This window comes from Cinclus cinclus, chromosome 6 (assembly GCF_963662255.1).
Source record: "Cinclus cinclus chromosome 6, bCinCin1.1, whole genome shotgun sequence".
NCBI classification, from domain to species: domain Eukaryota; kingdom Metazoa; phylum Chordata; class Aves; order Passeriformes; family Cinclidae; genus Cinclus; species Cinclus cinclus.
The window spans coordinates 24,674,881-24,699,133 of record NC_085051.1 but is presented as its reverse complement, the minus strand read 5'-3'; the positions used below and the strand labels follow the sequence as shown (position 1 = coordinate 24,699,133).

Sequence of the window (24,253 nt, the reverse complement as noted above, 5' to 3'; positions counted from 1 at the left end):
GAGGGGCCCGCTGTGTCCAGCCCCTCGTCCTGGGCTGCTGCCTGCCCGCTCGGCCAGCCGGCCCCGCTCCTGGGGTTGCTCCTCCCGCCCTTGGGAGACCCTGGCCTTGAGAGTTCAGCCTCCAGCTGCGGGCACAGCCGGGGGCCGCTCCAGCTGAGGGCACATCGGCCCCGCCGGCGTTCCCCGGTGGGGTCGCGGTGCGGGGTGACGCTCCCATCTGTGCCGTGCCTGTCCTGCAGCTGCCGCCGGGAGCCGCGGGATGGAGCCCCCGGGCCGCGCCCCCGCTCCCCCCGCCCCGGCGGCAGGTATGTCCCTCCCCGCCGGCACCGCCAGCATCCCCCTCCCTCCATCCCTCCTTCCCTGCCTCCCTCCCTCCCGCCCGCCCTCCGCCTGCATGGAGAGAGCCACAGAATGGCGGAGCGAGAGAAAGGAGCTGCATCCCCGCCCGCCTCCTCACCCTTCCTGGGGCTGCACCTCGCCTCGCCCCCCAATTTCAGGTACCGGCCGCCGTCCCTCCGCGGAACCCTCTCGGGGCTGCCCCTGCCCCCTGCCCGGGGCAGCGCTCCCATCTGCTGCAGCCCCCGCCCGCACCGCCGTGCCGGCCCCCCGCCTCCTCCAGCGCTTCTGCCCCCTCCCCGCGCATCCCCTCGGCCCCCCGCCCCAGCCATCCCTTCTGCCCCCAGCCACCGCTGAACCCCCACCGCAGACACCGCTCCAGCTCCCCATGGCTGCTTAGCCCGCCCACCCAAGCCATATTGGCCCTCACCCCGCACATATACACCACTGCAGCTTCCCAGCGCCCTGCTTAACCTCGTGTTCCCCTCACACCCCACTCCCGCCCCCTAACCTGTCTTACCTCCTCTTCCAACACCTCTTCCTCATGGCAGAAAAAAGCTTCATCTCTCTCCCCTCCCCGAGGAAAGCCTTTTTCTAACCCTTTCCTAGAAATCCCAGGTGCTTCTGCTTCCTTCCTGCCCCTGTGAAACAGGAACCCCAAGTGAGACGGTGGGAGAGTGCCAGAATTGATCCTCTTAGCAATACCAAGTGCTCCCATCGATTTGGGATGCAGGGGGCTGTGTCTCCTCTGAAACCCAATGAGGCTTGTCACAGGGACTTCCGATGGCATGGGCCAAGCCAGGGATGCCTGGGGGTTTTGGCGCCTCTGGTGCCTGCTGAGGGTAGCTCTGGGACAGGGACGTGCTGGATGGGTAAGGGAGGAGCCCTGCCCCTGCCTGCAGGTGCGGTGTTCACTTGCCATCAGGGAAGGCTCGATGCTCCTGGCAGCTGTGCCCTCGTCAGCCATTGCTCTATGTTTGCCTCTGCCCCTCGGGCGTGCTGGGGGGGACGCTGCCTGAAAAGGGGGGAATGGTATCAGCTGCTTTGCATGCTGAGATTTTGGGTGGAAAGGAGGGGATGGTCCACACTTGGGACTACAGCTAAGATCATGCCCTCCTCTGTCAGGCCCAGCTCCCGAGGATGGGGAAGCCCTGGGTCCCTGTGAGGAAGCAGATGGGTGCAGATCGAGCAGAGGTGGCGTTCAGGCAATTAATCTTTGAAGGGCTCTGCTTGTGGACCCCCTTTGCTGGTGGCTCCGGGTCTTTGGCAGCTGCCTCCTATTGCAGCGCTGCCTGTGAGAGCTGCTGGGAGCTGTTGCAACATGGCTGGTTTACCCTGCAAACGCTGCCTCTGGAGTCATCCACCATGGAGAAGGGGCTTGGCCACCAAGCCGGGGGCCGGAGGCTGAGCCGCTGAGCAGCTCTGGGCCTACCTCCTGGCACTGCCCTGGATGCAGTGGCTGTCCCCTGTGCACCCTCCTGCTCCCCAGCAAACAGCCATGCCCTGGGAAAGAGAACGAGCTGCTGCTTCTTGCTGTGCCTCAGACCTTTGGAAAAGGAGCCCTGTGTGCTTCCCTGCTTCAGGGGAGAGCTGACCGTGTGAAGGAGGCTGTGCAGCTGGGTGGGAAACTGGGGAATCAAGTCAGGAGTGCAAAATCTTCCCTGGTCACGAAGCTCAGGGTGTAAGTGGAAGAAAATGCAGTGATGTGTCTTAGCCTGGGGCAGGGTCTGGCAGATCAGAGGCGAAGTGGTGGCAGGGAGTGTTGTGTGAGAAGGGAGCTATGCTTCTGAAACACACACAAGCTGGGTTACATGTCACAGCTTGGTTTGTGCATGTCCCAGGTCCTGCATCCCTGCTGCAAGGCTCAGCAAGAGGCTGTCCCCCGCAGATGAGGTGGACCCAGCAGTGATGAGTGCAGTTCAGGGTGAAGGCTCAGACCATGGCTGGCAGTGAGGTGAGCCCTGCCCTCTGGCCCTGCTTGCTGCCTGTAGGATGAGATGTTTTGGATTTCTGCCCTTTGGTACATGCACCTGCACTCCCAGCTCTGAGTGGTGACATGCCAGCCCAAGCACTAGGTGATCAGTTGGCTTGCATTGAGAGGGGGGCTTGGTCCTGGCCAGCAAGCAGACTGAAGCTCTGAAGAGACCAGACACAGTGGCCTGGCAGTGATGGTTTGGTATTGTCTGACAGGAAGTGGGGGGAAAAAGGATGGTGAGATGATCCCTCCTTTAGCCAGGAGGTACTCCAGAGGTGTCTGTTCATCATGACAAGAATGACAACATTTTAGGAGACAACAGTAAAAAAGTCACTCATCCAGTCTCCCTGTTGTCCTTAAGCTTCCCAAAGCCTTGCAGTGTGGTCTACGTTCACTGGAGCTCCTTAACATCTTTCTCTGGGACACTGTGTTGCAGCTCCTTGCCCTGTTAAGAAGCTTTGCCAGTGCTTTGTGGCAGGCTTTCCTGTGAGGGGCTCTCTGGGGCCCCTCTGGATTAGGGGCCCCTCTACCCAGAATTAGAGGGGCAGGGAGTACTGGCACAACTGGGATGCAGCTGAATGCAGGGCCTGCAGAGCTCACAGTGTTGCCTTCCTCACTGTCCCCAAGACTGTGGCTCTAATGTAGCCAGAACCTGGGTGGGAGTCACTGACTGATCCCCTCTGTCTCCTTCAGCATTCCCTGATAAAACAAAGGGCATCTACCTAGCTACTGGGCAGGAAGGCACCTAGGGAAAGAAATCCTTAGGGAGCTATTTCCATAGGCCAGGAGAGGGAGGAAACTACTCCACTACTCAGGGAGCCCTGTCAGAAATCACAGCACTTTGGGAAGGGAGGGGGTCTCTGGGGGAAGAAGTTCTCTCTGGGAAGTTCAAAGGCGCACCTTGAGGCTGAGGCAAAAATCAGTTCTAGCACTGTGGTTTGTTTTATGTGTCTGTTGTGCTCATCTGGAGCTGTCAGCAAAGCCTGTTTGGAGGCAATGAATGAGCTGGGCGTCGGAATGGGGCTACCTGTCTTCTTGTGAGGGGAGACAAAAGGGTTGTCTTCCTCTGATGGAGAGAAAGAGGCGCCTTCTCATCCGTTTGAATAAAGCAGTCTCTGTAGCCATTGAGATAGAAGAAAAAGACAGGGCCCAGCCAAATGTAGGTTAGTATTATTTTTTCCACTGGTGCGGGTTACAGGACTTGCACACAGCACCTAACAGCAGACTATCAGAGTATGGCTCAGGCAGCTGGGCTTGTTGGAGTGCCCAACTTCATCATGCCATGCTGCCCTGGCCAAACCCCTGCATGGGAAATCCTGTGCAGTGGTGGTGGGCTGACAGGGAATGGAGTCAGGGGACACACAGCAGCCAGGACTGATTGTAAGGCTGTTCTTAGGACTGTGATCAAGCTGCTTCTGCCATGGGCAGGTAACATCTGCCTCTGTTCATGCACCCACATGTGTACTCTTGCTCACAGTTCCTGAGAATCCCAAGTTTATCAGTTCTTATGTGTACACCAGGGCTGCCTGCCTTCAGGTGCCTCTTGGCACAGCCTTCAGGAAAGCACTCATAACCTGCAAGGACAGGGTTCTCCCACCTTCACAGATGCAGGCAGACTCCCACATACCTGTGATGCCATGGCCATTGGCAAAGGAAGTTGGCCAAAATACACACATAGGTCCTGCTCAGACTTTCACTGCCAACGATGGTGCTAAGAGGAGTCTGAGCTGTTGCATTTTGCTGGTATTTTTAGCTTCTTTGAGAAGCGAGAGAGGAAGGAAGGGGTGTTTCCAGCACAGGGAGAAGAGGAAGGTAATGGAGAGCCTTCCTTGCATTTCCTAGGGAGTCCTGGAGCAGCCATGTGGGAGGAGCAAAGGGCACGAGTAATACGGAGGTAGAGATTTCTTTATTCCTTGCATTAATTGAGGTTTCAAGCAGATGAGTGCCTCCAGGCAGAGCTGATAGGAAAGATGGAGTCCTAGATGTTGTTCCTATGGGGCTGAGTGACAATGACCACAGTATCACAAGTGACATTCACCAGTGGTGTGGCACTGGTGGGGAAGGAGCTTGCAACAGGTTAGCTCAGCAGGGCAGTCCGGGCCCTGAACTGGGCTCCTGAGGACATCACACATTTTAATCTGTCCCGGAGCAAAGCTGGGTCCCAAGCAGGTGGTGGGAGATGCACTCTTTACTTGAAGCTCCTGGAGTGGGTGTCAGTGAGGTGCAGGAGAGCAGTGCTGTGATGTGTGGCAGTGGGGGTGCCACCCCACTGTCTATCAGAGTGGGTGCAGCTCGTGGGGTGGGTCATTCCCTGTCTCCACCTCAGAGTCATGCTGGGTGCCTCTTCTAGAGTTACTTTGGCCTCATCTTGATAGGGCAAGGAGTGAGTGGGTCTGAGAGGCACGGGGGGTGGTGGAGGATTATCTGGGGCCACTGTGCCAACACTTTGTCAGCAACATCTGACAGCCTCTCCTGGGAAAGACTCCTATTCCCTTCAGCAGCAGAAGAGGGGTGGGAGCTGGCAGAGCAGCTCACCAAGTATTTCTCTGGCCCTCACTGTTGGTTAGAGGTTGGGGAAGCCCAGGGATGATCCTGTCTGAAGCAGGAGTAGGTCTGGGGGTTAGGTGGGGGCAGACGGGAAGGGGCAGTGCTGCTAGCACTGCGCTGCACTGGCTGGGCTTGTCCCTTGGTGAAGGTGCTCCCCTCGGCTCAGAAGTGCAGCTGGCTGTGCTTGGGAACACTCTGGCCTTTGCATCAGTGAGTGGCCTGGCTCCACCTGGTGAGGAGCTGGACAGATGCTCCTGTCTGTGTCTCCCTGCTGTGAGGGACAGCAATGCTGCAAGGGCAGGAGGAGGCCAGGTGCTGTGGGTTTCCATGATGGGGTTAGCACATCCCCTGTGCCCACTGTGGGTGCTGAGGAGCCAAGTGCTGGAGCAAGATCAGGAGCCAGGCTGGCTGGCTGGCAGGCGGAGGCAGTCAGCATCCCCAGCAGAGTGCAGGGACTTGGCTCTGGCTCAGCTGGGGAGGTTATTTTTTTTTTTTTTCCCCTCCAGGACAGCTGATTCCATCTATTTTTAATGAGCTTCCCCAGGTTGCGCAGTGAGGATACAGAGCAGCACCAGCAGTCACAGACTGCGACGGGGCAGGCAGAGAGGCAGTAGGCACCCAGGACTCGGCTGTCATCTCCCTCACTACTCCTTGCAGCAGGTCTGGGGTCTTTTTTTGGTGCAGGAGTGTGTCCCCCAGTGAAGGGGGGTCCTCCTCAATGCAGCTGCCCTTGAAAATGGAGTCGAGCACCGAGGAGGAGAGCTGGCTGGAAGATCAGTGGGAGAAATGGTAGGGGACCGGCTGGGCTTAGGGGAGGGGGGACTGTCCCGTGGGCATGCAGGGGAATGAGGGGCAACCCCATGCTCCTGGGCACATCACCCTCCTCTGTGAGTGATGGCCACAGGACAGGAGCAAACTTGGCACGCAGTTGAGTCCAAAGTTTTCCTGGCTGTGCAGGGAGCTGCGTGGCAGCCAGGCACCAGAGTGGCAGAAGGTGTCTGGACACCTCCTGCTGTGCCCCAGCCCTGCCAGGTGGGGCCAGTGCTGGGGAACCCGCTCAGCATCTCCCCATCCCCGAGAGCATGGACAGTGCTGCCTGACCCCATCCTGGAGTGGGGGGCACTGCTGCCCTGTCAGGCTGCTCCTGCAAAGCCAGGTGCCCTGGCAGCCCCTTGGCAATGTTGTGCCTCTCACCTGGACCCTGCAGGGCTCACTGTGCTCCCACAGCAGGGCGGGTGCAGGCCCCGAGCATTAGCAATGGATGATGTCCCACCCTGGCGACCCGTGTAACCAGAGAAGAAATCAATTTGTGCTTTAAAGGCTCATCATGAGCCTCCTGCTCCGCGTTGCCTCCCTCCCATGGGTAACAGAAGGAAATAGGCAAAAGGGGGTTCAGGCATCCCACCCTGTGCTGAAGGCAGAGTCCTTGCATTCCTTGCAAGGGGGAGCCCTGCAGGGGCTGCCTCCATGGGTATGGTTGTTCCCAGTTGTCTTCACCCCAGGAGACCACTACTGGTGGGGTCCTCAGAAACACAGAGGGAAGCTGCTGCTTCCCCCGTGGGCTTCTCCCACTCTTTTCCCTCTCCAGGAGCTGGGACAGGGACGATGTTACCTCTCCATGGCACTGAGTTTGGGCCACTGGAGGGGGGAACCCCAAGATGTGCAAGCAGTGCTTAAAGTGAGAGTGGGAGCTCTGCAGGTTGCAAAATGCCATTCTCATTCCTTTCTCACTGCACTGCTGGGGGCCAAGCCAGAGAGGGGTGATGAGCTTGGCATAGCCCTTTCACCCAAGCATCTCCCAGCCAGAGGACCTGGGAACAAAGGGAAATGGTGGCAAGCAAAGTAGTGTCCATGGCCACTCCAGACAAAACTCAGAGATCTGAGTAGGTTGGCCAAGGATTTTTGAGTCGGGGTCTTTTATTACCCCTGTGGTAATGAATAACTGAGAAGAGCACTGAGGTACCACCATGTCGAAATATTTTAGTGCTCAGAAGCCAGGAGCACCTCACCACTCCCCTGGGGCTCATCAGCACATTTTCAGCTGCTAAAAGGATCTCTCTTGTTCTGAATGGGTGAGTCTGTGTGGCTGGAGCTGATAGCCCTAAGGGACCCCTGAGACCATGCAGACTGGCTGAGCTGCACCGATGTTCACAGGGATGCCCATAGTCACACCCTCGTGAGTGATTTTGGTGCAGAGGGAAATCGCTGCCCTCTCTTACTGCAGGCAGCTGGGCTGGGACATCCCTCCCAGCTGCAGCTCAGGAGCTGGTTGTGCCATGGCTGAGGGGTTTGCTGTGTTTACAAGTTCTGTGGGTCTCAATGTGGTCACCTGTCCCAGCAGGTCCATTCTGCAGCTGTGCCCTGTCAGGACCCCCAGCCTTTGCCCTGTTGGGTGTCTGTGCCCAGCTAGGACAATTCCAGAGGCTCCCTGGGATGGTGTGAGCAGAACAAACCTCCAGTGATAGGGCTGGCTGTACTGTCTGTTCCATCTTCTCATGTTCTCATCAACCTGCATGTCCCTGCTGTCTTTGGTCAGGCAGGGACTGCTTTGGGACACACTCCTCCTGGCTCCCAACAGCCATGGACCATGCCAAGCCCAGCTATTCGATGGGGACAGGAAGGAGCTGCCTTCCCAGTCTTTCTTCCTAGTAGCGTCTGCTACCAGTGCTGCTCCCAGCACCTCCCACCAGGACATCCTGCACCCTCCTGTCCACCACTGGGGCAGTGGGTGACCAGGCCATCTCTCTCCAGGCTCACCCATGACATCAGCCTTGAGGAATTTGAAGATGAAGACCTCTCTGAGATCACTGATGAGTGTGGAATCAGCCTGCACTGCAAGGAGAGCCTGGCCACCCGGGTAAGTGTGATGGAGATGGGGAAGGGGATAGGGATGGGCAGAATGTGCCAGTGGGGCTGGCAGGACCATCAGCCCACATGCAGGACGACCAGATCCCCAGATGAGCTTTCTCAAGGAGCCCACTGCCATGGCCCCAATCCCCTCTGCCTGGCACCTCTCCTCACTCCAGCACAGTGCAGGTCCTTTCTGAACTAGCCAAACTCAAGGGACAAAAATAGTATCTCACAGCTGGTGCATTTTGGTTCCCACTGTGCTTATAGGGGTTGGAGTTTGTTCCTCAGGGATGAGCCCAAGGATTTGGGCACAAATGGGGTTATGCCCCCATTTGAGCAGGATGACCAGCAAGCATCTGGCACCTGACAGTCATTCTCAGGGATCAAGAACATTTGCAAGGTGGCACCAAAGGTCCCACCTGGGCTATGCCTCCTGTCCCCACATGCATCCCTGGACCTGGGGATGCAGCTGGGCTGGCATGGTGAGAGCTGTCCTCTGCTCACCTGAGGTGTTCTCTCTGGCTTGCTAGCTAGCTTTAACTAGAGCTGTTCACAGGTCCTTAGGAGGCTGGAGACAGGGAGGTTCCTGAAACAGGGATGAAGGAGGTAGCTCTGATGCCAGCAGACAGCAGGTGGAATTAAGATAGGAGCTGGGAAGCCTGTGCAGGTGCTGCAACTGGGTCTCCCATCCATCTTAGAGCATGCTGTCAAGAATTTGATGGGGTTCACACCACTGTTTGAACTTCCTTAGAAGGCCATTGGAGCAGAAATGTGGAGATAAATTAATAATTACATTGGATTTGGAAATATGCAGTGTGTTAAAGGAAAGGCCACAGCCTGAGCATTCTCACACCACTCAGGGAATTACACACACACACCACCTGAGACTTTTAACTGCTGAGTGCAGAGTCTCTTTGTGGTGGGCAGCTCCAGTAAGCTGACAGGTGCCCTTTTCAGCCCCTCACTCAAACACACACTCACTCTAAGGCTGACTCCTCCTCCTTCAGGCTTGACCCTAGGTTTCCTGTAGCAGAGCCCCAGGCTCAGATTTTATAAAAATAAATAGTTTAGTGGTACAGCACCAGGTCAGCTCAAGCTTGAGTGCCTGTGGAGAGGGACCCTGGGCAAAGAAACTGCTGGGCAATTATACCCATACAACTCATGCACCCAGCCCTCAGACACTCTCTGTGCACCTCTTGGTCCAGTGGTGATTTTTGGTCTGGAGTCTTCTGACATCTTACTGGGTTCTTTCTCTGTGTCTGTGCAGGCAGGCCATACACTGTTCTTATCTTGTGGAGTTACAGCTTCTGCTGACAGCTGGAGTCTCCTTGTCTTCTGGTTTGTACTTCTGGTGCACCTGCTCACTGGCAGAGCATGGGGAAATAAAAAAGCCCTAGGCTTGGGATAAACATTATTCAGCAACTACCACAGCAGCATCAGTGTGTTATCAATGCTCCTCTCATAAGAAAGACAAAACACAGCACTGCACCAGCTACTAGGAAAATTACTAGGAGAATTAACTCAATTCCAGCCAAAATCATCTCTAGGTGTAAACTCGCAGCTTGTGGCCCAGGGCTTCAGCATATCCAGCTACTGATGCTAGGCAAGTAAAGCTGAGCAAACAACATACTAGATCACACAGTATTATAACTCTGTGAACCTATTCTAACTCATTCTACTTTAAACCTATTTATTTAAGCTAAGAACAAATACCTCTCAATACAGAGTTCCTGCACTTTGTCAATGTGTTTCATGCTAAAGGATGCAAATGCTGGAGGAGCAGCCAAGTGGTTTGAGAATCATTCTGTCCCACAGAGGAAATACTTCTTCTGCAAAATTGATAAAGACCGAGTGAGGACAGGAAAGGCACAAGAATTTGTCGCAGATTTAAAATTAGAAAGTGAATTTGTGCTGTTTGGAATCCCTCACTGCAGGCAGGATGGTACAGGCAGACCTCATCCTTGGGAGGTGAAGATGTCTTGCTGTGCTCCTTGGTCTAATTTGTGACCTTCCCAGCAAAAATTTGTCTGTTCCCAGATATGGGGCTGCTGTTTGATATCTCTGCTCCAGCTGCAGTCTCCTTCTCCTCCTCCTCTAGGATGTTATGGCCAGATTTCCCTGGGACAGTCTGGGCTCATGGGCTGTGCATGCTGAAGGGAGGAGAGATAATGTTGCAGGGAAAACCAAGGGCAAACCCAGTGCTGGGCATCCATGAGGGCACAGCCACAGCAAGGGCCCAGCATTGATGCCTGCAATAGGTGAGGCAGAGATTGTGGGTGTGTTGCTGGATTCTTCCCATTACCCAACCCAGTTCCCCACTGCTGATAGCACCACTGGGCTCAGAGCAGGATATTTTTTTTTTCTTCTCCTCTTTACAGATTGACAGCCCTCGGCTGAAGTTAAGTGGCAGGGAGGGTCTTGCAGCTCAAGTGCTGCAGCCCTTCCTTGAGGGGGAGGAAAACCAGTTTCTTTTTCCCATTTGGAACAGTTTACTCAGGGGTTTCTGCATCCCTGTGCTGCAATACAGAGACCTGACCCTCAGTAGAGGGTTTGTTCAGGCTCCGGGAGCGAGCCCCATGCCTTCCCTGGGGACAGCTCAGAGCTGCTTTACACAAATGTCTGGGTGCACTGAGAGTCTGCTGGAGGTGGGAGGGGGATGTGGAGCTGCTGTAGGGGAAGCAGTGAGTTATTCATAAACACAGCAAAGGATGAAGCTTATCATGCTCAGAAAAAATGCCTGCTAAAAATATGTCCAAATGGTTTATATAGGACACAGAGGATTGCCTGAGGAGCAGAACCAAAAGTGGTGACAACAATGGCTGTGAGAGGGGCTTTTCAATCCCAAATGTTGAAGGCGAGAGCCGGGGAGCTTTCCAAGCCGATTGCCATCCAGAGCACCCTTGGGGCGACAAGGTTGCAGGATGTGCCTGATGGAAGCAGTCAGGCCCAGAGGGAGCAGCGTGGCCGGGTCTGTGCAGAACAGTAATGGCCAGCAGTCAGCATCAGCTGGCTGATTGCATCATATGGGACTGGCTGGGGATGGTGTGGTGGGTCAGGAATGCTGGGACCAGGCTGTGAGGGGGCCCTGCTGATGCCCTGCCCCTGGTGAGCACCCGGTGCCAGGGCTGCAGAGCAGCTGTGGTTAAACATAGGCTGAAGTGTTGGCCCTGGTCACCCCTGCAGGGCCAGGCAGCTGGTGAAAGCCTGGCAATGGAGCAATGTAAGGTGAAAGCAAGCTGCTGGCTCACTGGATCACACCAGAGCAGAGAGCCAGGGCAAGGGGGGGAAACAGGATCTGGGGAGAACATGAGACAAGGGGCTGGAGTCATCCAGCTGCCCAGTGGAGAGTCCCTGGAGAGGTGGGCATGCACAGTAACCCGACAGTGAGCAGGAAAGCACTGACAAGGAACAAGGGGACAAACCCTGCCTGAGGGCTGTGAAGGTGACTGCTGGATGGGGACAATCAGTGACCTTGGTGAGGTGGGGGGTCTGGGCAGAGCTGCTAGATGACAAAACCCAGTGGCAGGAACAGGCAGCAGGTGCAGAGGTCAACACCCAAATAGAGGTGTGGTTTGGGGATTTTTTTGTTCCCAAGTAACCAAAGATGACCTCGTTATGGGCTATTTTAGCACCTCTTCAGAAACAGTGGCTCAGACACACAGAAACTGCAAGGAGATGTAGACTGATTGTGCAAGAGGGAACTGTCCACTGACAAGGATCGCACCTTGTGGGTGGGTGGAAGACCATGTACTAAGAATGAGGAATAATACCACCAATGGCTGACAAGAACCTTAATATCAACAAGAAGTCCCCAGTGAATGAAAAGAGAAGTGAGATAGGGTGAGGAGAGGGCTCAGAGGAGGAGCAGAGGTGTCTTTGGGATTGTTGAATGGCAAGCCAGGAGGCCAGCTGGGAAGGAGTGGGGCCCACAACTTCCACCTCACCAATGGCAGCAGTCAGGTGTGTTGAGAGGGTTGGTTGCAACAAAAGCACCAGACTTGGGTGGCTTTGAAATCAAGGGTGACAAACCCTGGTTTCAACAAGATGGATCCCAGCAAAGAGCCAGGCAGAGGTTAATAAAAGTTTAGTGCCTCATCTATTTTCCAGGAACTGTGGAAAACAGTTAACGCAGGAATGGAAAAACAAAACAACAACAACAACAAAACTCTCTTGGAAATACCTAAGAGCATGAGAACAAGCTTCCAAAAGGAAAAGAACCAATGCAGGTGCTGCTGAGCCTTCATGCGTCTGCATTAAAAGGTCTGAAACAGCCATGAAGGTACAGATATGTGAAGGAAATAAGCCGGTTTTCTCAGCATAATACTACTGCTGGAAGTGCCAGGGGCTTTCTCTTGATGTTCAGCGTCACTGATCCAAGTGTGCTGCTGCTGGCAGCTGCTCCCAGAAGGCCAGCAGGACCCACTGCAAAGAGGGAAGCAGCTTCCAGCAGCCTGTGATCCAGGGACTGGTGTGGAATTGGATGTGTGTGCTTGGAGCAAAGGATAGGGCAGTAAGGTGGCTGCTTAGTCCATGCAGCTTTTCACAGGCTGTCCCATGAAGCTGCCTCTGTGGTCCATGGCCAGCTGTGGCTGTGCTGGGCTGGGGGCAGAGAGGCTTCTCCTGGCACTTTGAAGCCAGCTGGTAGCAGGGGGAAGGGTACAATTTTGCCTTCTGCTCTGCAAGTCCCCCTTGCTTCCCTGTGCTTACAAAATGCTTTTCCCAGCCGAAGGTTTTGCCACTCCTCCTCTGACAGGGAAGGCTGTGAGAGTGGGGGAGCAGGGAACAGACTTCCATCACTCAAGCAACATCTTGTGTATCACCCCAGTCCTCCTGCAAGGGCATTTCATTCTTAGGGAAGCAAGCAGCTTCCTCAGGTGGGCAGCAGCGTGACTTTGGGAAGTCACCTCATCATTGCATCTGTGCTGAGACATGACCATGCTCAAGCTGACCTTAGGTGACATTAGCTTGTTCCTAGAGGGCTCCTGAGGCAGTCTGTTCTGGTAGGGCAGTGTCCTTGCAGCTAGAAAGGCTTCCCGATGTCTAGTCCCTGCCCTTGCTTTGCAGATGACTGCAGGTCTCACATGGTAAGGTGATTGATTTCTGTGTGGTTTCAAAATCACTTTGTTGAGCTACAGGCCATAATACTTGCAGTGGCTGTAGTTTCCATCTAGCTTTTGAACCTGGAATGCTTCACTCCTGCTAGGGTGCCCTTTTCTTCAGAATTACGCTGATTTGCTTTTCTGCATCCTTCCCTGACTTTTCCCTCTGTGAGTTTTCTGAGTGATTGCTACAGGGTTATGGAAGCAGCATCATTAGCAGTCTAGGTTGAATGTCACCAGCTGACTCAAATACACCCACCTTGGCTAGGTATAATCTATTCAGTTGGCATTTCCCTCCAGTTCTTTTCCCTTGGTTTCCTTGTTAAAATCCATGTGATTTGTCACAGACAGAAATGCAGAACTTGTGGCATGAAGGCTAATGCTGAAAACAAGGGATTTAAATGTTTAAAGCCTCAAGAGGGCAAGTATCAGTGGCAGTGCTTCTCCAGTTGCTCACCCACTGCAGGACTTCCGCAGGGACACTGGAAGGAAATTACTCCTGTGAGAGGGTTTTATACTGTGCCTGCAGCAAGCAGAGCCCTGCCTGTGCTGGCTTTTGTCCGACAGTTCAGGAGCTGGTAGCAGCAAGAGCTCTTGGAGTGGCTGCCAGAGCTGCTGGGGCTGTTTCTTCTCTCATGACTCAAGGGGCATTCTCCATGCAGCTGGAGACATGGATAGTTACCCGGCTGCAAGATCCCACGCTTCCCCACCTCTGCCTGCTGCCGAGCTTGCAGTCACCACAAACAGCTGATAACACAGGCAATTCATCTCAATGATGCCAAGTTGCTGCTTTTATTGCTGGCTGCAGCAACTTGTGCATGTGCATGCTCCAGTTAATGCAAGGAGGGGGCCTTGGGAAGGCACCCACTGACCTTTAGACACACGCAGGGGGGACATTGGTGCCTCTTCACCTAGCAGCACAGCCACACGGAGTGTGGTGGCTCAGCACTTGGCCCCAGCCAGGGTGGTGGGATGGGACACCTGCTCCTCACAGTCCCCACAGGCCACAGTGGCCACCCTGTTCCAAAAGGGTACAGCGGAAAGAGCGGAGCTGCCTCCAGCCAGAGCACAGCCACCACCAGCAAGTGACTGGAGAGCCAGTGCTGGGTATCCCTCCCATGTGGTCTCAGGTCCCAGTATAAGCAAATGCAAGGATTGAGGAAAGAAGGCTTGTCCTTGATGAGTAAGACAAGGGGGAAGGAGCTGCTGGTCCAAGTGGGCATTACAGGGAGGGAAGACTCTCTGACTCCTTTCAGTGGTGTGCAGTGAAAATTTCAACCCCACAGAGAGAAAAAGTAGTAGTAGTAGCAATAGTAGTGCAGTACACAGTGCCAGTACCCAGCGTGGTGGTGGGTTCTCCACCTGTGAGGATGTTCACGTGTGATGGACAAGACCCCAAACTCCAGGAAGAGGGTGTACCATGTCTGATCAAGCTGATGATGTGATTGTATGAGTCCCAGCTGCTAGGACAGGAACCAAGAAAGAGCACAGTCTGCCTTGGAAGGAAGAATCATAGGGCAGCCCAGGCTGGAAAGGACCTCAAAGGGTCACCTGGACAAACCTTGTGTGGGAAAGGGAGTCTGGGTGAGACGATCTTGCGCACTCTCTAGTGGCGTCTTGAAAATCTCCAGCGATGAGGACTCTACCATTTCCCTGGGGAGGCTGCTCTGCAGAATGGTTGTTCTCACTGTAAAAAAATGTCCTTGTTATGTCGAGATGAAACCTGGGTGTGCACGTTTGTGCGCTTCGTAGTGAATGTGACGGCTGCATGTACCTACAGACGCCTGCCGGGGATAAGGTGCCGGGGGAGCCCCATCACTAAGGGAGGAAAGATGCTGCCCACACCTGCCTGGGGAGGCGGGGAGGGGGCGCGGGGCTCCCTGGCACGGGAATAACATCGCTGCCCCTTTAAAAGGCAGCGGCCGCGGGTGGCGATGCTGCCGCCCCGGCCCCCCTGCTCGGCCCCGGCGGGAGGCGCGGCGACCCGTCCCGCCCGTCCGGTGGCCTGATCGCGAGCACTAATCCCGGCAGGGCCATGTGAGCCGGGCGGGCGGCGCGGCCCGGGCGGCGGGCGGCGGCGAGGCCAGCCGGCTGCAGGCCGAGATGCTCCAGCTCGACCTCATCGACGCGGCGGGGGACACGCCGGCCGAGGAGCAGACGGCGCCCGAGCCGCTGCAGAAAGAGCCCCCGGCCGGGACCACCGAAGTCTACAGGCCGAAGCGACCCACAACCCTCAACCTCTTCCCGCAGGTGCCTCGCAGCCAGGTGAGGTGGGATGGGGGACTCGGGGCGATTGGGTGGTGCGGAGGAGGAGGAGGAGGAGGAAGAAGGATGCTCCCGGCGGAGGGGATCGTCTTTTGTCTCGGGCGGATGGAGGGAGGGAATAGAAGGGGATGGTGGGGCTCGGCTCAGCTGCCCGCGATGCTCGGCGGGGCAGCCGCCCCCGCCATCCGGGGGTCCCTAATCACCGCCGCTCGCGTCCCCGGGCTGGCCGCAGCTCAGGCCGAGCCGGAGGGAGCGATCTGCGGGCCCGGGGGTCCCCCGGTGCCGGGGACCTGAGCACGCCCTGCCGGGCCGCCCCTACGCACCGCAGAGCATCCCAGCACTGCGGTCGGCGGGCGTTCTTTGAGGGGGCTTAGGCGCCGGAAAAGGTCCTATTTTTTCATCTCTGCTGCCGAGGTGGAGAGGGAGCATGCCAGCAATCGTGTCGGGGTTGAGATGTGCCCCAGCAGGGTCCGGGTGGCCGGTCAGAGAGCCGTGCGGCAGGGGCAGAGTGGGAGCTGCGAAGGGCTCCCGTGGGATGGGGATACCGAACGCGTGAATGAGCCATCGCGGGACACGGCACCATGCCACGGACTGGCGAGCCCAGGGCCGGCACCAACAGCTGGCTGGGCTCCAGCCGTCCCAGGTTGGGGCAGCACCAGCTCTAGGGCAGGTTGGTGACACCAGGTGTCCCATGCCTGGCAGAGGGACCTGGTGGCCTCAGCTCCTGAGCGGTGGTGCCTGGCAAGAGAAGCATTAATGTCAGAACCCCGTAAAAAATCAGACAGAAAAGCAACGCCCAAAATGGTGGCCAGGAGGACAAGGGGGTTCTGTTGCATTGCTCACGCTCAGATTTTGTAAAATTTTATATGGTTTTAGCCAAGACTGCCTGCCCCACATAGTCATAGTGTTACTGTCACCCCTGGGGTGGATGATGTTTTGGTGCCCTGCATGCTGATCCCGCAGGATCAGCAGCGGCTGGAGTCCCTTTGCTCTGGTGCGTCTGCAAACTTCACAAACCCACGCAAAGTGCACGACATGCAGGGCTATTTCTGCCACCCTCCTCCATTCAGCTCTGCCTTCTGCCAAGTAGGAGGATTTTCGTCGCGGTGACGTTCAACTGAGGAGCATGAAGGGAGAGGCAGGTGTCCCCGTTGGTGACAGATGGGGAGTAGTCGGAGCTGGGTGTCACCAGCCCAGCACCGGCAGCTGATGCCAGCTCTCTGCCTGAGGCCATGGGTGGGAGGAGGAGGAGGAAGGCACAGAGCCAAGGATCGGCACCCGCAGGCAGCTGGCACCAGGGACAAAAGCAGCAGGGCTGGGGAGGCGGGGGTATCTCCACTGAGCATAATAGACAAGGGGACAGCAGCAGCTTTGTCCCACCCTGTGCAGGGACCCCGAGGAGCAAGTGATACGTGGCAGCCACATCCAGCTGGGGGAGGTGGGGAACAGCAGAGCCGTCTCCCAGGCACTCGGTCCCAGCCAATGTCTGGGGGTGGGAGCAGGTGTCTGGAGAGGGATGGGGGTGTGGGGGAGCTGCAGAGATGATAGGCTGGGGAGGGGAAGCTGATGGTCCTCTTGCAAGGAGATGGTGGATGCTGTGGAGCTTACTGGGAGGCGTGGGCACAGCTGAGCTGAGGGCATGGGGAATAGGAGAGGGGGCTTTGCTGCAGCTGGCAATGGGAGCCAGGAGCCAGTGGGGATGGTGGCACAGGACTGCAGCATGGCTGGTCAGGTAGAATAGTGCTATTGGCAGGATCTAGTGAGAGGCTGGCTGTAAGATGCTTGGGGTTCCTCTTTTGGATGCCTACCTCCAGCCAGAGGCACTTTCTCTCTATCTACATGTGGTGCCCTGAGGAGAGGACAGGGTGCAGGGAATCCCTTGGGGACCAGCCTGAAATCTGTCTACACTTGTGTGAGACACTGCATCCCCTTGACATGCCCAGCTCCCTTCTCCTGCAAGTAGTCAGTTGAGGGACCATGGCCATGCGTCCTCTCTTGAATGCCCAGCTGGGGCACCAGGCAGTCTGCCAGACAGGGTGTTCAGAAATCAAGGCATCATCCCACGCTCTGCTCTTGTGGGGCCAGGATCCAGCCTGGTGATGTCTCAGTTGCTGCTGGGCTCTCTATGATCATCATCCCAGGCAGGTGGCCTGGAAATGGTTAGAGGAACATCCCCAGCTTCCCAGAGGGCAAGAAACATCTGTTGTGACTGGCTAGGTTCATCCTCTAATGAATGCCTCTCCACCCTGGCAGGGCATTACAGATCCCTTAGTGCTCTGGCCCTGTGGGAATAGGTGGGCTCAGTGGGCTGTGCCTCCTGCATTGCTGCCTCCTGTCCCAGTCCAGGCAGCCAGGCTGGCTTATGTGTGCTGGCCCCGTGGCACTCTGCACGCAGAGGCTGTTGCTGTGACAGCTTGCCTGGCCCACATCCCAGCCCACAATGTCCCTGGGAAAGGCTAGCAGGGACGTGCTGTTATTTGCCTTGGCACAGGAGGGACTCATGGAGGCCATGGTGGGAGGTTGCCAAAGCTCTGTGTAGGGGGTCTCTCCACACATGGAGGCAGGGATCTGGCAGGCATGGTTCAGCAGTGTGTGACATGATGGAATTTTGGGGCAAAGGCTTCCTTCATGTCGGTGGAAAGGCAAAGTAAGGACAGGGTGGCTCTTGTGCTGCTGGGAACAGCTGTGGGTTGGTGATAAGGCCGTGAGAAAATCCAGGGAGTCCCAGTGGGGCTTTGGTGGAAAGCAAAAACTTAAGCAAAAACTAACAGTGGAAAATGCCACTGCTGCAGCTGGGGCAGAAACACTCAGTGCCCTGTAGGAGGGGCTGGGAGCATGCAGCCAGGAAGAACCTGGATGAGAACTGGCACTGCACCAGGCAGGATATCACACTCTGCAGAGGCGGGCAAGGAGGATTTGTCCCCCATCTGCAGGAGGGTCCTCATTATTAGAGGGGACTTGGTACCCTTTGGTCCCTGGGTCTTGCAGCAAGGCTGAGCATGTGTTTCCTTGTGCACACGCACAGCCAGTCACCCAGGGCTGGGCAGGCAGGGCACAGCACCCACAGAAACCCACCCAAGCATGGGGAGCATGGATGGCCTGATCCTCCCTCTCGTATCCAGCTGCTCAGGACTGACATGTGCTAGTGAACTGTATATGTGTGCGTGTATAGATTGTGTATGTCCCTATATACACCAAATACACCATATACTTCCCCCTGGATGTCTCCAGGGGAAGGCATTAATATATCCAGCTCAGCTTCCAGCTGAGCAGCAGCACAACAGCTGGTCCTTGGGACTTCCCCCACTTCATTTAGCTGGGTGGTTTGAAGGGAGGCAGGGCTGGCAGGATGAGAGCAATGCATGCAGGCAGGCTCAGGTCTTGAACTTTTTGTCTTGGGACTGTCCAGCTATGGGCTTCTGCAGCCGAGTTTCCCCCAGTGGATGAATTCAACCCAGCTGTTTCCTTGCCCACCCTGTTCAGTCATCATGCCAGCTCTTGCAGCAGCAGCATGGTGAGATGTGGGGCTGATGGGGGGGGGGGGGGGGGGGTCTCCCCGAGCATCACGTGCCCCAGCATGCCCAGCTGAGCGGGGTGCTGTGGACCCAGGGAGGAATGGGTGCTGTGGACCCAGGGAGGAATGGGTGCTGCCATGCCACATGCTGTTTACTGTTTGGGCTATAAGGCGGCTTTGTTCTTCTCCTCAGGACACTCTGAATAACAACTCTCTGGGGAAAAAGCACAGTTGGCAGGAGCGGGTGTCCCGGTCGTCATCCCCTCTGAAAACGGGTGAGTTCTCAGGCTTTTGGCAGGGTCAGCTACTTGCACCCTTTCATGGTGCTCAGAAGCCTGAGGCAAGTGGTGCTGGAGCAGGAGGCTGGGGGGAACATACCACATGGATTCAGGGTGCATGTCTGTCTTGCTCTCCACAATTACCTGAAAGGAGATTGTTAGTGAGCTGGGAGTTGCTCTCTTCTCCCAAGTAGCAAGCAGTAGGACAAGAGGAAAGAGCCTCAAGTTGCACCAGGGAAGGTCTAGATTGATACTAGAAAAAAATCTCTTAATTGAAAGGTTGATGAAGCATTGGAACAGGGAAGTGCTGGAATCACTGTCCCTGGAAGTGTTCAAAATTGTGCAGTTGTGGTTTAGAGACATGGTTTAGCGGTAGACTTGACAGTGTTAATGGTTGGACTTGAGAATCTTAGAGGTCTTTTCCAACTTAAATGATTCTCTGATTCCGTGAGTCTGGGTGGCACCCCTGGACACGTTCCCTGTCAGGGAGCATCCCCCTCTGTGTGGCTGTCTATGCTGCTTTCCTCTCCCTACAGGTGAGCAGACCCCTCCCCATGACCACGTTTGCCTGAGTGATGAGGTCAATCACCAAAACAGCACAACCTCCACCAAAGACCGGGGCACATCCACGGAGAGCCCATGCCGGCGCACAGCAGCCACACAGATGGCCCCAGCCTGCGTTGCCTCATCCCGGCCGCCCGAAAAGCACCAGGCCACCAGCCAGGCCCCACCACATGGTGCCAGCGTCGTGGTGGTGACGAGGGGCCCCGAGGCCCACCGGGACCGCATCCGCTACCAGACGGATGTGAGGCTGGAGGCCACAGAGGAGATCTACCTGACGCCCGTGCAGAAGAACTCGGACCCCCTGGAGACTGACAAGCCGTTCCTGTCTCAGTCCAGTGAGAACCGCATGTCCATCAGCTCTGACATTGACACCTCCGGCTATTCAGCCCTGGCAGGGAAAACCAACCCCTCCATCAGCGAGGAGGACGAGGTGCTGGACTACATGTCCTCCCCTGACAAGACAAACCTGCCCAGGGCCTCCTGTGGTGGTGGGAGTGGTGGTTCCCGGCCAGGGCACAACCTTCAGAGAGCCTCTGTGAGTTCGGACACCAGTGCCCTCTCCTATGACTCTGTCAAATACACACTGGTGGTGGATGAGAACGTGCAGCTGGAGCTGGTGAGCCTCAAGCAGTGCTACTCAGGCTACAGTGATGAGAGCGACTCGGCCACAGTCTACGACAATTGCATCTCTTCACCCTATGAGTCGGCCATTGGTGAGGAGTATGAGGAGGATGCGCTGAAGCGTGACTCAGTCTGCCTCTCCGAGGACTCCACCCCCGAGGCAGACATCCACTTCTCCAAGAAGTTCCTTAATGTCTTCATGAGTGGTCGGGCACGCTCCTCCAGTGAGTGCTGGGCACTGGGGGGAGGTGGGCTGGTGGCTGCCTGCCTGGGCAGCCCTGCCTGTCCCTTGTACACTCTCAGGAGAGCCAGCAGCAGAAATGAGCCCCAGTTCCGCTTGCTGCAGCCAGTGGCTTTGTCCCTGATGGTCCAGGAAGCATGGTGGGGCTTGGAAAATCTTCATGAGTGTCAGGTGGAGGCGGCAGTAGGTGTTTGAGGCTGCATTGAGGCTTGCCCAAGCTATGGCCATGCTGAGGGGGAGGCTGAGTGAGCTCACAGGGAGTCATCGTATTCCTGGCATGCTGCACTCTTCTCCAAGCCCAGAAGAACACTGGTGGCATGCTCCAGCAGGCAGGGTTTCCCATGGTGTGGCTGGTCCTATGCAGGTGTCACAGCTGTTTGTGGTGGTGCAGGGAGGTCTTGTTCCCAGCAGGGACTGATGGCCACCAGTGCAGCCACTTTACCCGTGCCTCTCTCTCCATCCTGTGGCGTTGCATGGCTTTGTCTTGGATGAGCCATCTGGCAGGAGCCTCAGCAGACAGCCTGGCCCGTGTCCTTCTCTTGGCTATGATGCTGATCCGTCAGTGCTGACATGTCCTCCTCTGCCTTTGTCCCCAGGTGCTGAATCCTTTGGGCTGTTCTCCTGCATGATCAACGGGGAGGAGCAGGAGCAGACTCACCGTGCTGTCTTTAGGTGAGCTTGCAGGCACAGGCACAGGCAGTGTCCCCAGCCTCTATCAGGGGAAAGCTGGTGCTGCATTCCCACCAAGGTGGGGCTAGCACAAACTCCAGTGTTTCCAGTGTGGGAACCCCTGGGGAACCAGCCAGTGCCTGTAGCTCATACCCTGTACAGGAACAACATTGCCCAGGCTGGTGCATGGGCAAGATTTCCAAGGGTGGTCAGGGCCTCTGAGGAGCAGCTTGGTTGGTGCAATAGGGGATACCCTTGCATTAGGTATGAGGATACTGCTGCCTGTTGAGCCCAAACCTCCTCCAGTGCTTTATTTAGTGTGTCAGGTCCCCATGGCTACCAGGGCACTGCCTGGGTTGGTGGTGGGTGCCAGCAGCGTGCCAGTGAGAAGGCCACCAGCACTGCTAGCCTGCCAGCTGCTAGTGCCTCTCTGCCCAGGTTTGTGCCTCGCCACGCGGATGAGCTGGAGCTGGAGGTGGATGATCCTTTGCTGGTAGAGGTGCAGGCAGAAGATTATTGGTATGAGGCCTACAACATGCGCACAGGAGATCGGGGCATCTTTCCTGCCTACTATGCTATTGAAGTCACCAAGGACTCAGACCATGTAACAGGTACCAAGCCCCTGTGTGCAGCCTGCTGATGTCCCCAGTTTGTACCACATCCTCCCTGCTGAGCAGTCTGGGGCTGAGCAGGGCATTGGGGGGAGGACCAAACTGGGCATCCAGCAGGGAGCAATGAGCAGGTTCTGCTGTGATGCTGGGAGTTGGTAGCTGGTGTTGAGGGAAGCTTTTGCTGGGCAGGGAAAAGCACGGGGTTGGAAGATGGAGAGGGGAGGTGGGGCTCAGCCCACATACCTGGTCACTGGAGATGATCCCTGCTGTGTGCTCTTTCTTCCAGCTCTGGCAAAGAGCAGTGACTGGGTGGACCAGTTTCGGGTGAAGTTCCTTGGCTCTGTGCAGGTTCCCTACCACAAGGGCAATGATGTGCTCTGTGCGGCCATGCAGAAGGTAGTGTCCCACTCCATCCCAGGGAGCAGGAGTGCCTGCTCCTTCTGGCAGCAGGGCAGAGCTTCTGGGGAATCATCATCACTTCTTACAAGTCCCACAGCTTTGTGTCTCTGTCTCTCTCCTGTAGATTGCCACCACGCGCCGCCTCACTGTGCACTTTAACCCACCCTCCAGCTGTGTCCTGGAGATCAGTGTGCGCGGAGTCAAGATTGCTGTGAAGGCTGACGACTCCAAGGAGCACAGCAAGGTAGTGCCCTGCTCCCTGCTCCCTGCTAATCTCATCCCTTCTCTGCTGCTCTGAAGTGGCTTGTACCCTCTATGCTACAGGCCATAATTGCATATGAAAATTAAGGCTCTCCACCCCACTTCTGAGGGCATGAGAAACACCATCATCAGCATTTTAGGCCCACTATTAAGGCCCCCCATGACTCACAAGGCCCCAGCTCTGGGCAGTACTGCCAGCTGATGCTCTCACAGCTGCCAGGCACATCACTGCACTGGGATGCTGGGGGCTGAGCTCTAGTCAGTAATCTGTCAGCTGCTTCTAAACCTTTCTGCTACTATTTTGAGTGGTGTCCTCCAGATCTTCCCTGTAATCTCTTTATCTGGCAAGGCAAGCTGCTGATTAGCATTCTGCGTAAGTAGCCTAGTAAAGCACCTTGGGATGTTTGCTGAGCAGAGGCAAGTGAGGGCTTTGCAGCAAGATGTTGGGAAACCTCCCTTCCAACTGGGGGATTGGAGTAGCTCATGGCTCTGACTGCTGTGACAGAGCTGGGCTGAGGATTCTGCAAATCTTGCCTGTATCTAGAGGATGCCATCAACTTAGCTGCACTTAAGACTTGTATAAATAAGTTTTCATTTCTAGAGGGTACCCTTTGCCACCCAGGCTTGAATGACTTGTTTAGTTCTAAGTTATCCATTGACCCTCTATTTTCTGTTGTTTCTGAGAGCCTTTTTAGTGGAGGAAGACTGTGTGTGCTAGTGAACAGCAGCACTGACTCTAGCCTGAGTACAGTCTGACTCAGGGCCTCCAGGGAAATCCTGCAGGAGCTACTGGCAGTAAAGGCAGCTGGGTTGAGAGCCAGCTGGACTGCCTGGAAAAGCTCCCTTTGTTCAGGTGTTTGGAGCAATTCTGAAACTGCTGCTGATAGCAGCCCAGGATTAGGCTCCAGTTAATTTCACTCAGTCTCCAAGTGCCTACTTCCAGTTGCTAGAGACCAGCTGCCCTGCAGGGGGTGGGGAGAAAAGCTTTGACAATTCTTTCTCTCTCTCTCCCCCAGGTAAACAAGTGTAGCCATTTTTTCCAGCTGAAGAACATTTCATTTTGTGGGTACCATCCAAAGAACAACAAGTGAGTAGCAAGGTGTAGTACAGCTCTCAATACCAGTAGCTCAGCAGCAAGGCTTTGCTGCCTTCCTGCTCCCTGGGGGTAGCACAGCTGAGGCTAGGAAGGAAAGATGAGGTTTCCTCAGAGCCCCGGTTTGGAGGGCTCCCCTTTCCCTGTGAGCCCAGTGCTGCAGCTTTGGACATGGGCTGTGGCATGGCCCTGGGGTGGGCACCAGGATTTATCGGGGGGTTTCAGGTCCAAAATCCCTATGCTTTAGGGTGGGTTGTGGGCTGTGTCTGCTGGTCCAGTCACATCCACTTTCTTTGCCCTCAGATATTTTGGGTTCATCACCAAGCACCCTGCTGACCACAGATTTGCCTGTCATGTCTTCGTCTCGGAGGAGTCCACAAAGCCACTGGCGGAGTCTGTAGGGTGAGTCATGGCTGGGCAGGGAAGGCTGGCTCATAAAGGACAGGAGGAACAAGACAGCCAGGCTGAATTCTGCCATCTCCCCATGCATGTGGGGCTTGGACCTGGCCCCAAGCTGGCACCTCTTCAAGTGAGATGCCTGGCATGAGAGCCAGGGCTGACAGGGCTATGAGCATTGCATTCCTGACAGTACTGGAACAAGTCCCAGTGCAAGGCAGATGGCTGAAAGTCATGCACTGTGCAGGGAATCAGAGCAAGGATGAAGACCCTGTGGTTCTGATGGCAGCTCTGGGGCTAATGCAGAAGAGGTCAGGGGCTGGAGGGTCGAACAGGCCACAGGGTAGGGAGTGGGGGTCAGGATCTATAATTGCCTTGTGGGGAGACTGCTGCTAAGCTTTTCCTGGTGCTGTGTTGCAGGAGGGCTTTCCAGCAATTCTACAAGGAGTATGTGGAGTACACATGCCCCACAGAGGACATCTACCTGGAGTAGGGGCTGGCACAGGCACCTCCTGCACAGCCAGGGCTGCAGTT

The 24,253-nt window shown here is 56.0% G+C and overlaps 1 protein-coding gene across 1 annotated transcript; it reads left to right on the top strand.

Annotated features, from left to right (window-relative positions):
- The first annotated feature begins 411 nt into the window (after positions 1–411).
- MAPK8IP1 (mitogen-activated protein kinase 8 interacting protein 1) lies at positions 412–24,244 on the top strand. Its single transcript, XM_062494135.1, has 13 exons — positions 412–497; positions 7,610–7,715; positions 13,767–13,771; positions 14,850–15,072; positions 18,780–18,861; positions 19,401–20,273; positions 20,887–20,962; positions 21,398–21,570; positions 21,857–21,966; positions 22,094–22,213; positions 23,247–23,317; positions 23,627–23,725; positions 24,140–24,244. The coding sequence occupies exons 1-13, from the start codon at positions 412–414 to the stop codon at positions 24,210–24,212; spliced, it is 2,097 nt and encodes a 698-aa protein (XP_062350119.1). The 3' UTR covers positions 24,213–24,244.
- Positions 24,245–24,253: the final 9 nt, after the last annotated feature.

Excerpts from the sequence above, each read along its gene's own strand:
- MAPK8IP1 (XM_062494135.1), top strand. The coding sequence starts at position 412 with ATGGCGGAGCGAGAGAAAGGAGCTGCATCCCCGCCCGCCTCCTCACCC. Across the intron at positions 498-7,609 it reads GCCTCGCCCCCCAATTTCAG|GCTCACCCATGACATCAGCC; the intron begins GTACCGGCCGCC and ends ATCTCTCTCCAG. Across the intron at positions 23,726-24,139 it reads CCACTGGCGGAGTCTGTAGG|GAGGGCTTTCCAGCAATTCT; the intron begins GTGAGTCATGGC and ends GCTGTGTTGCAG.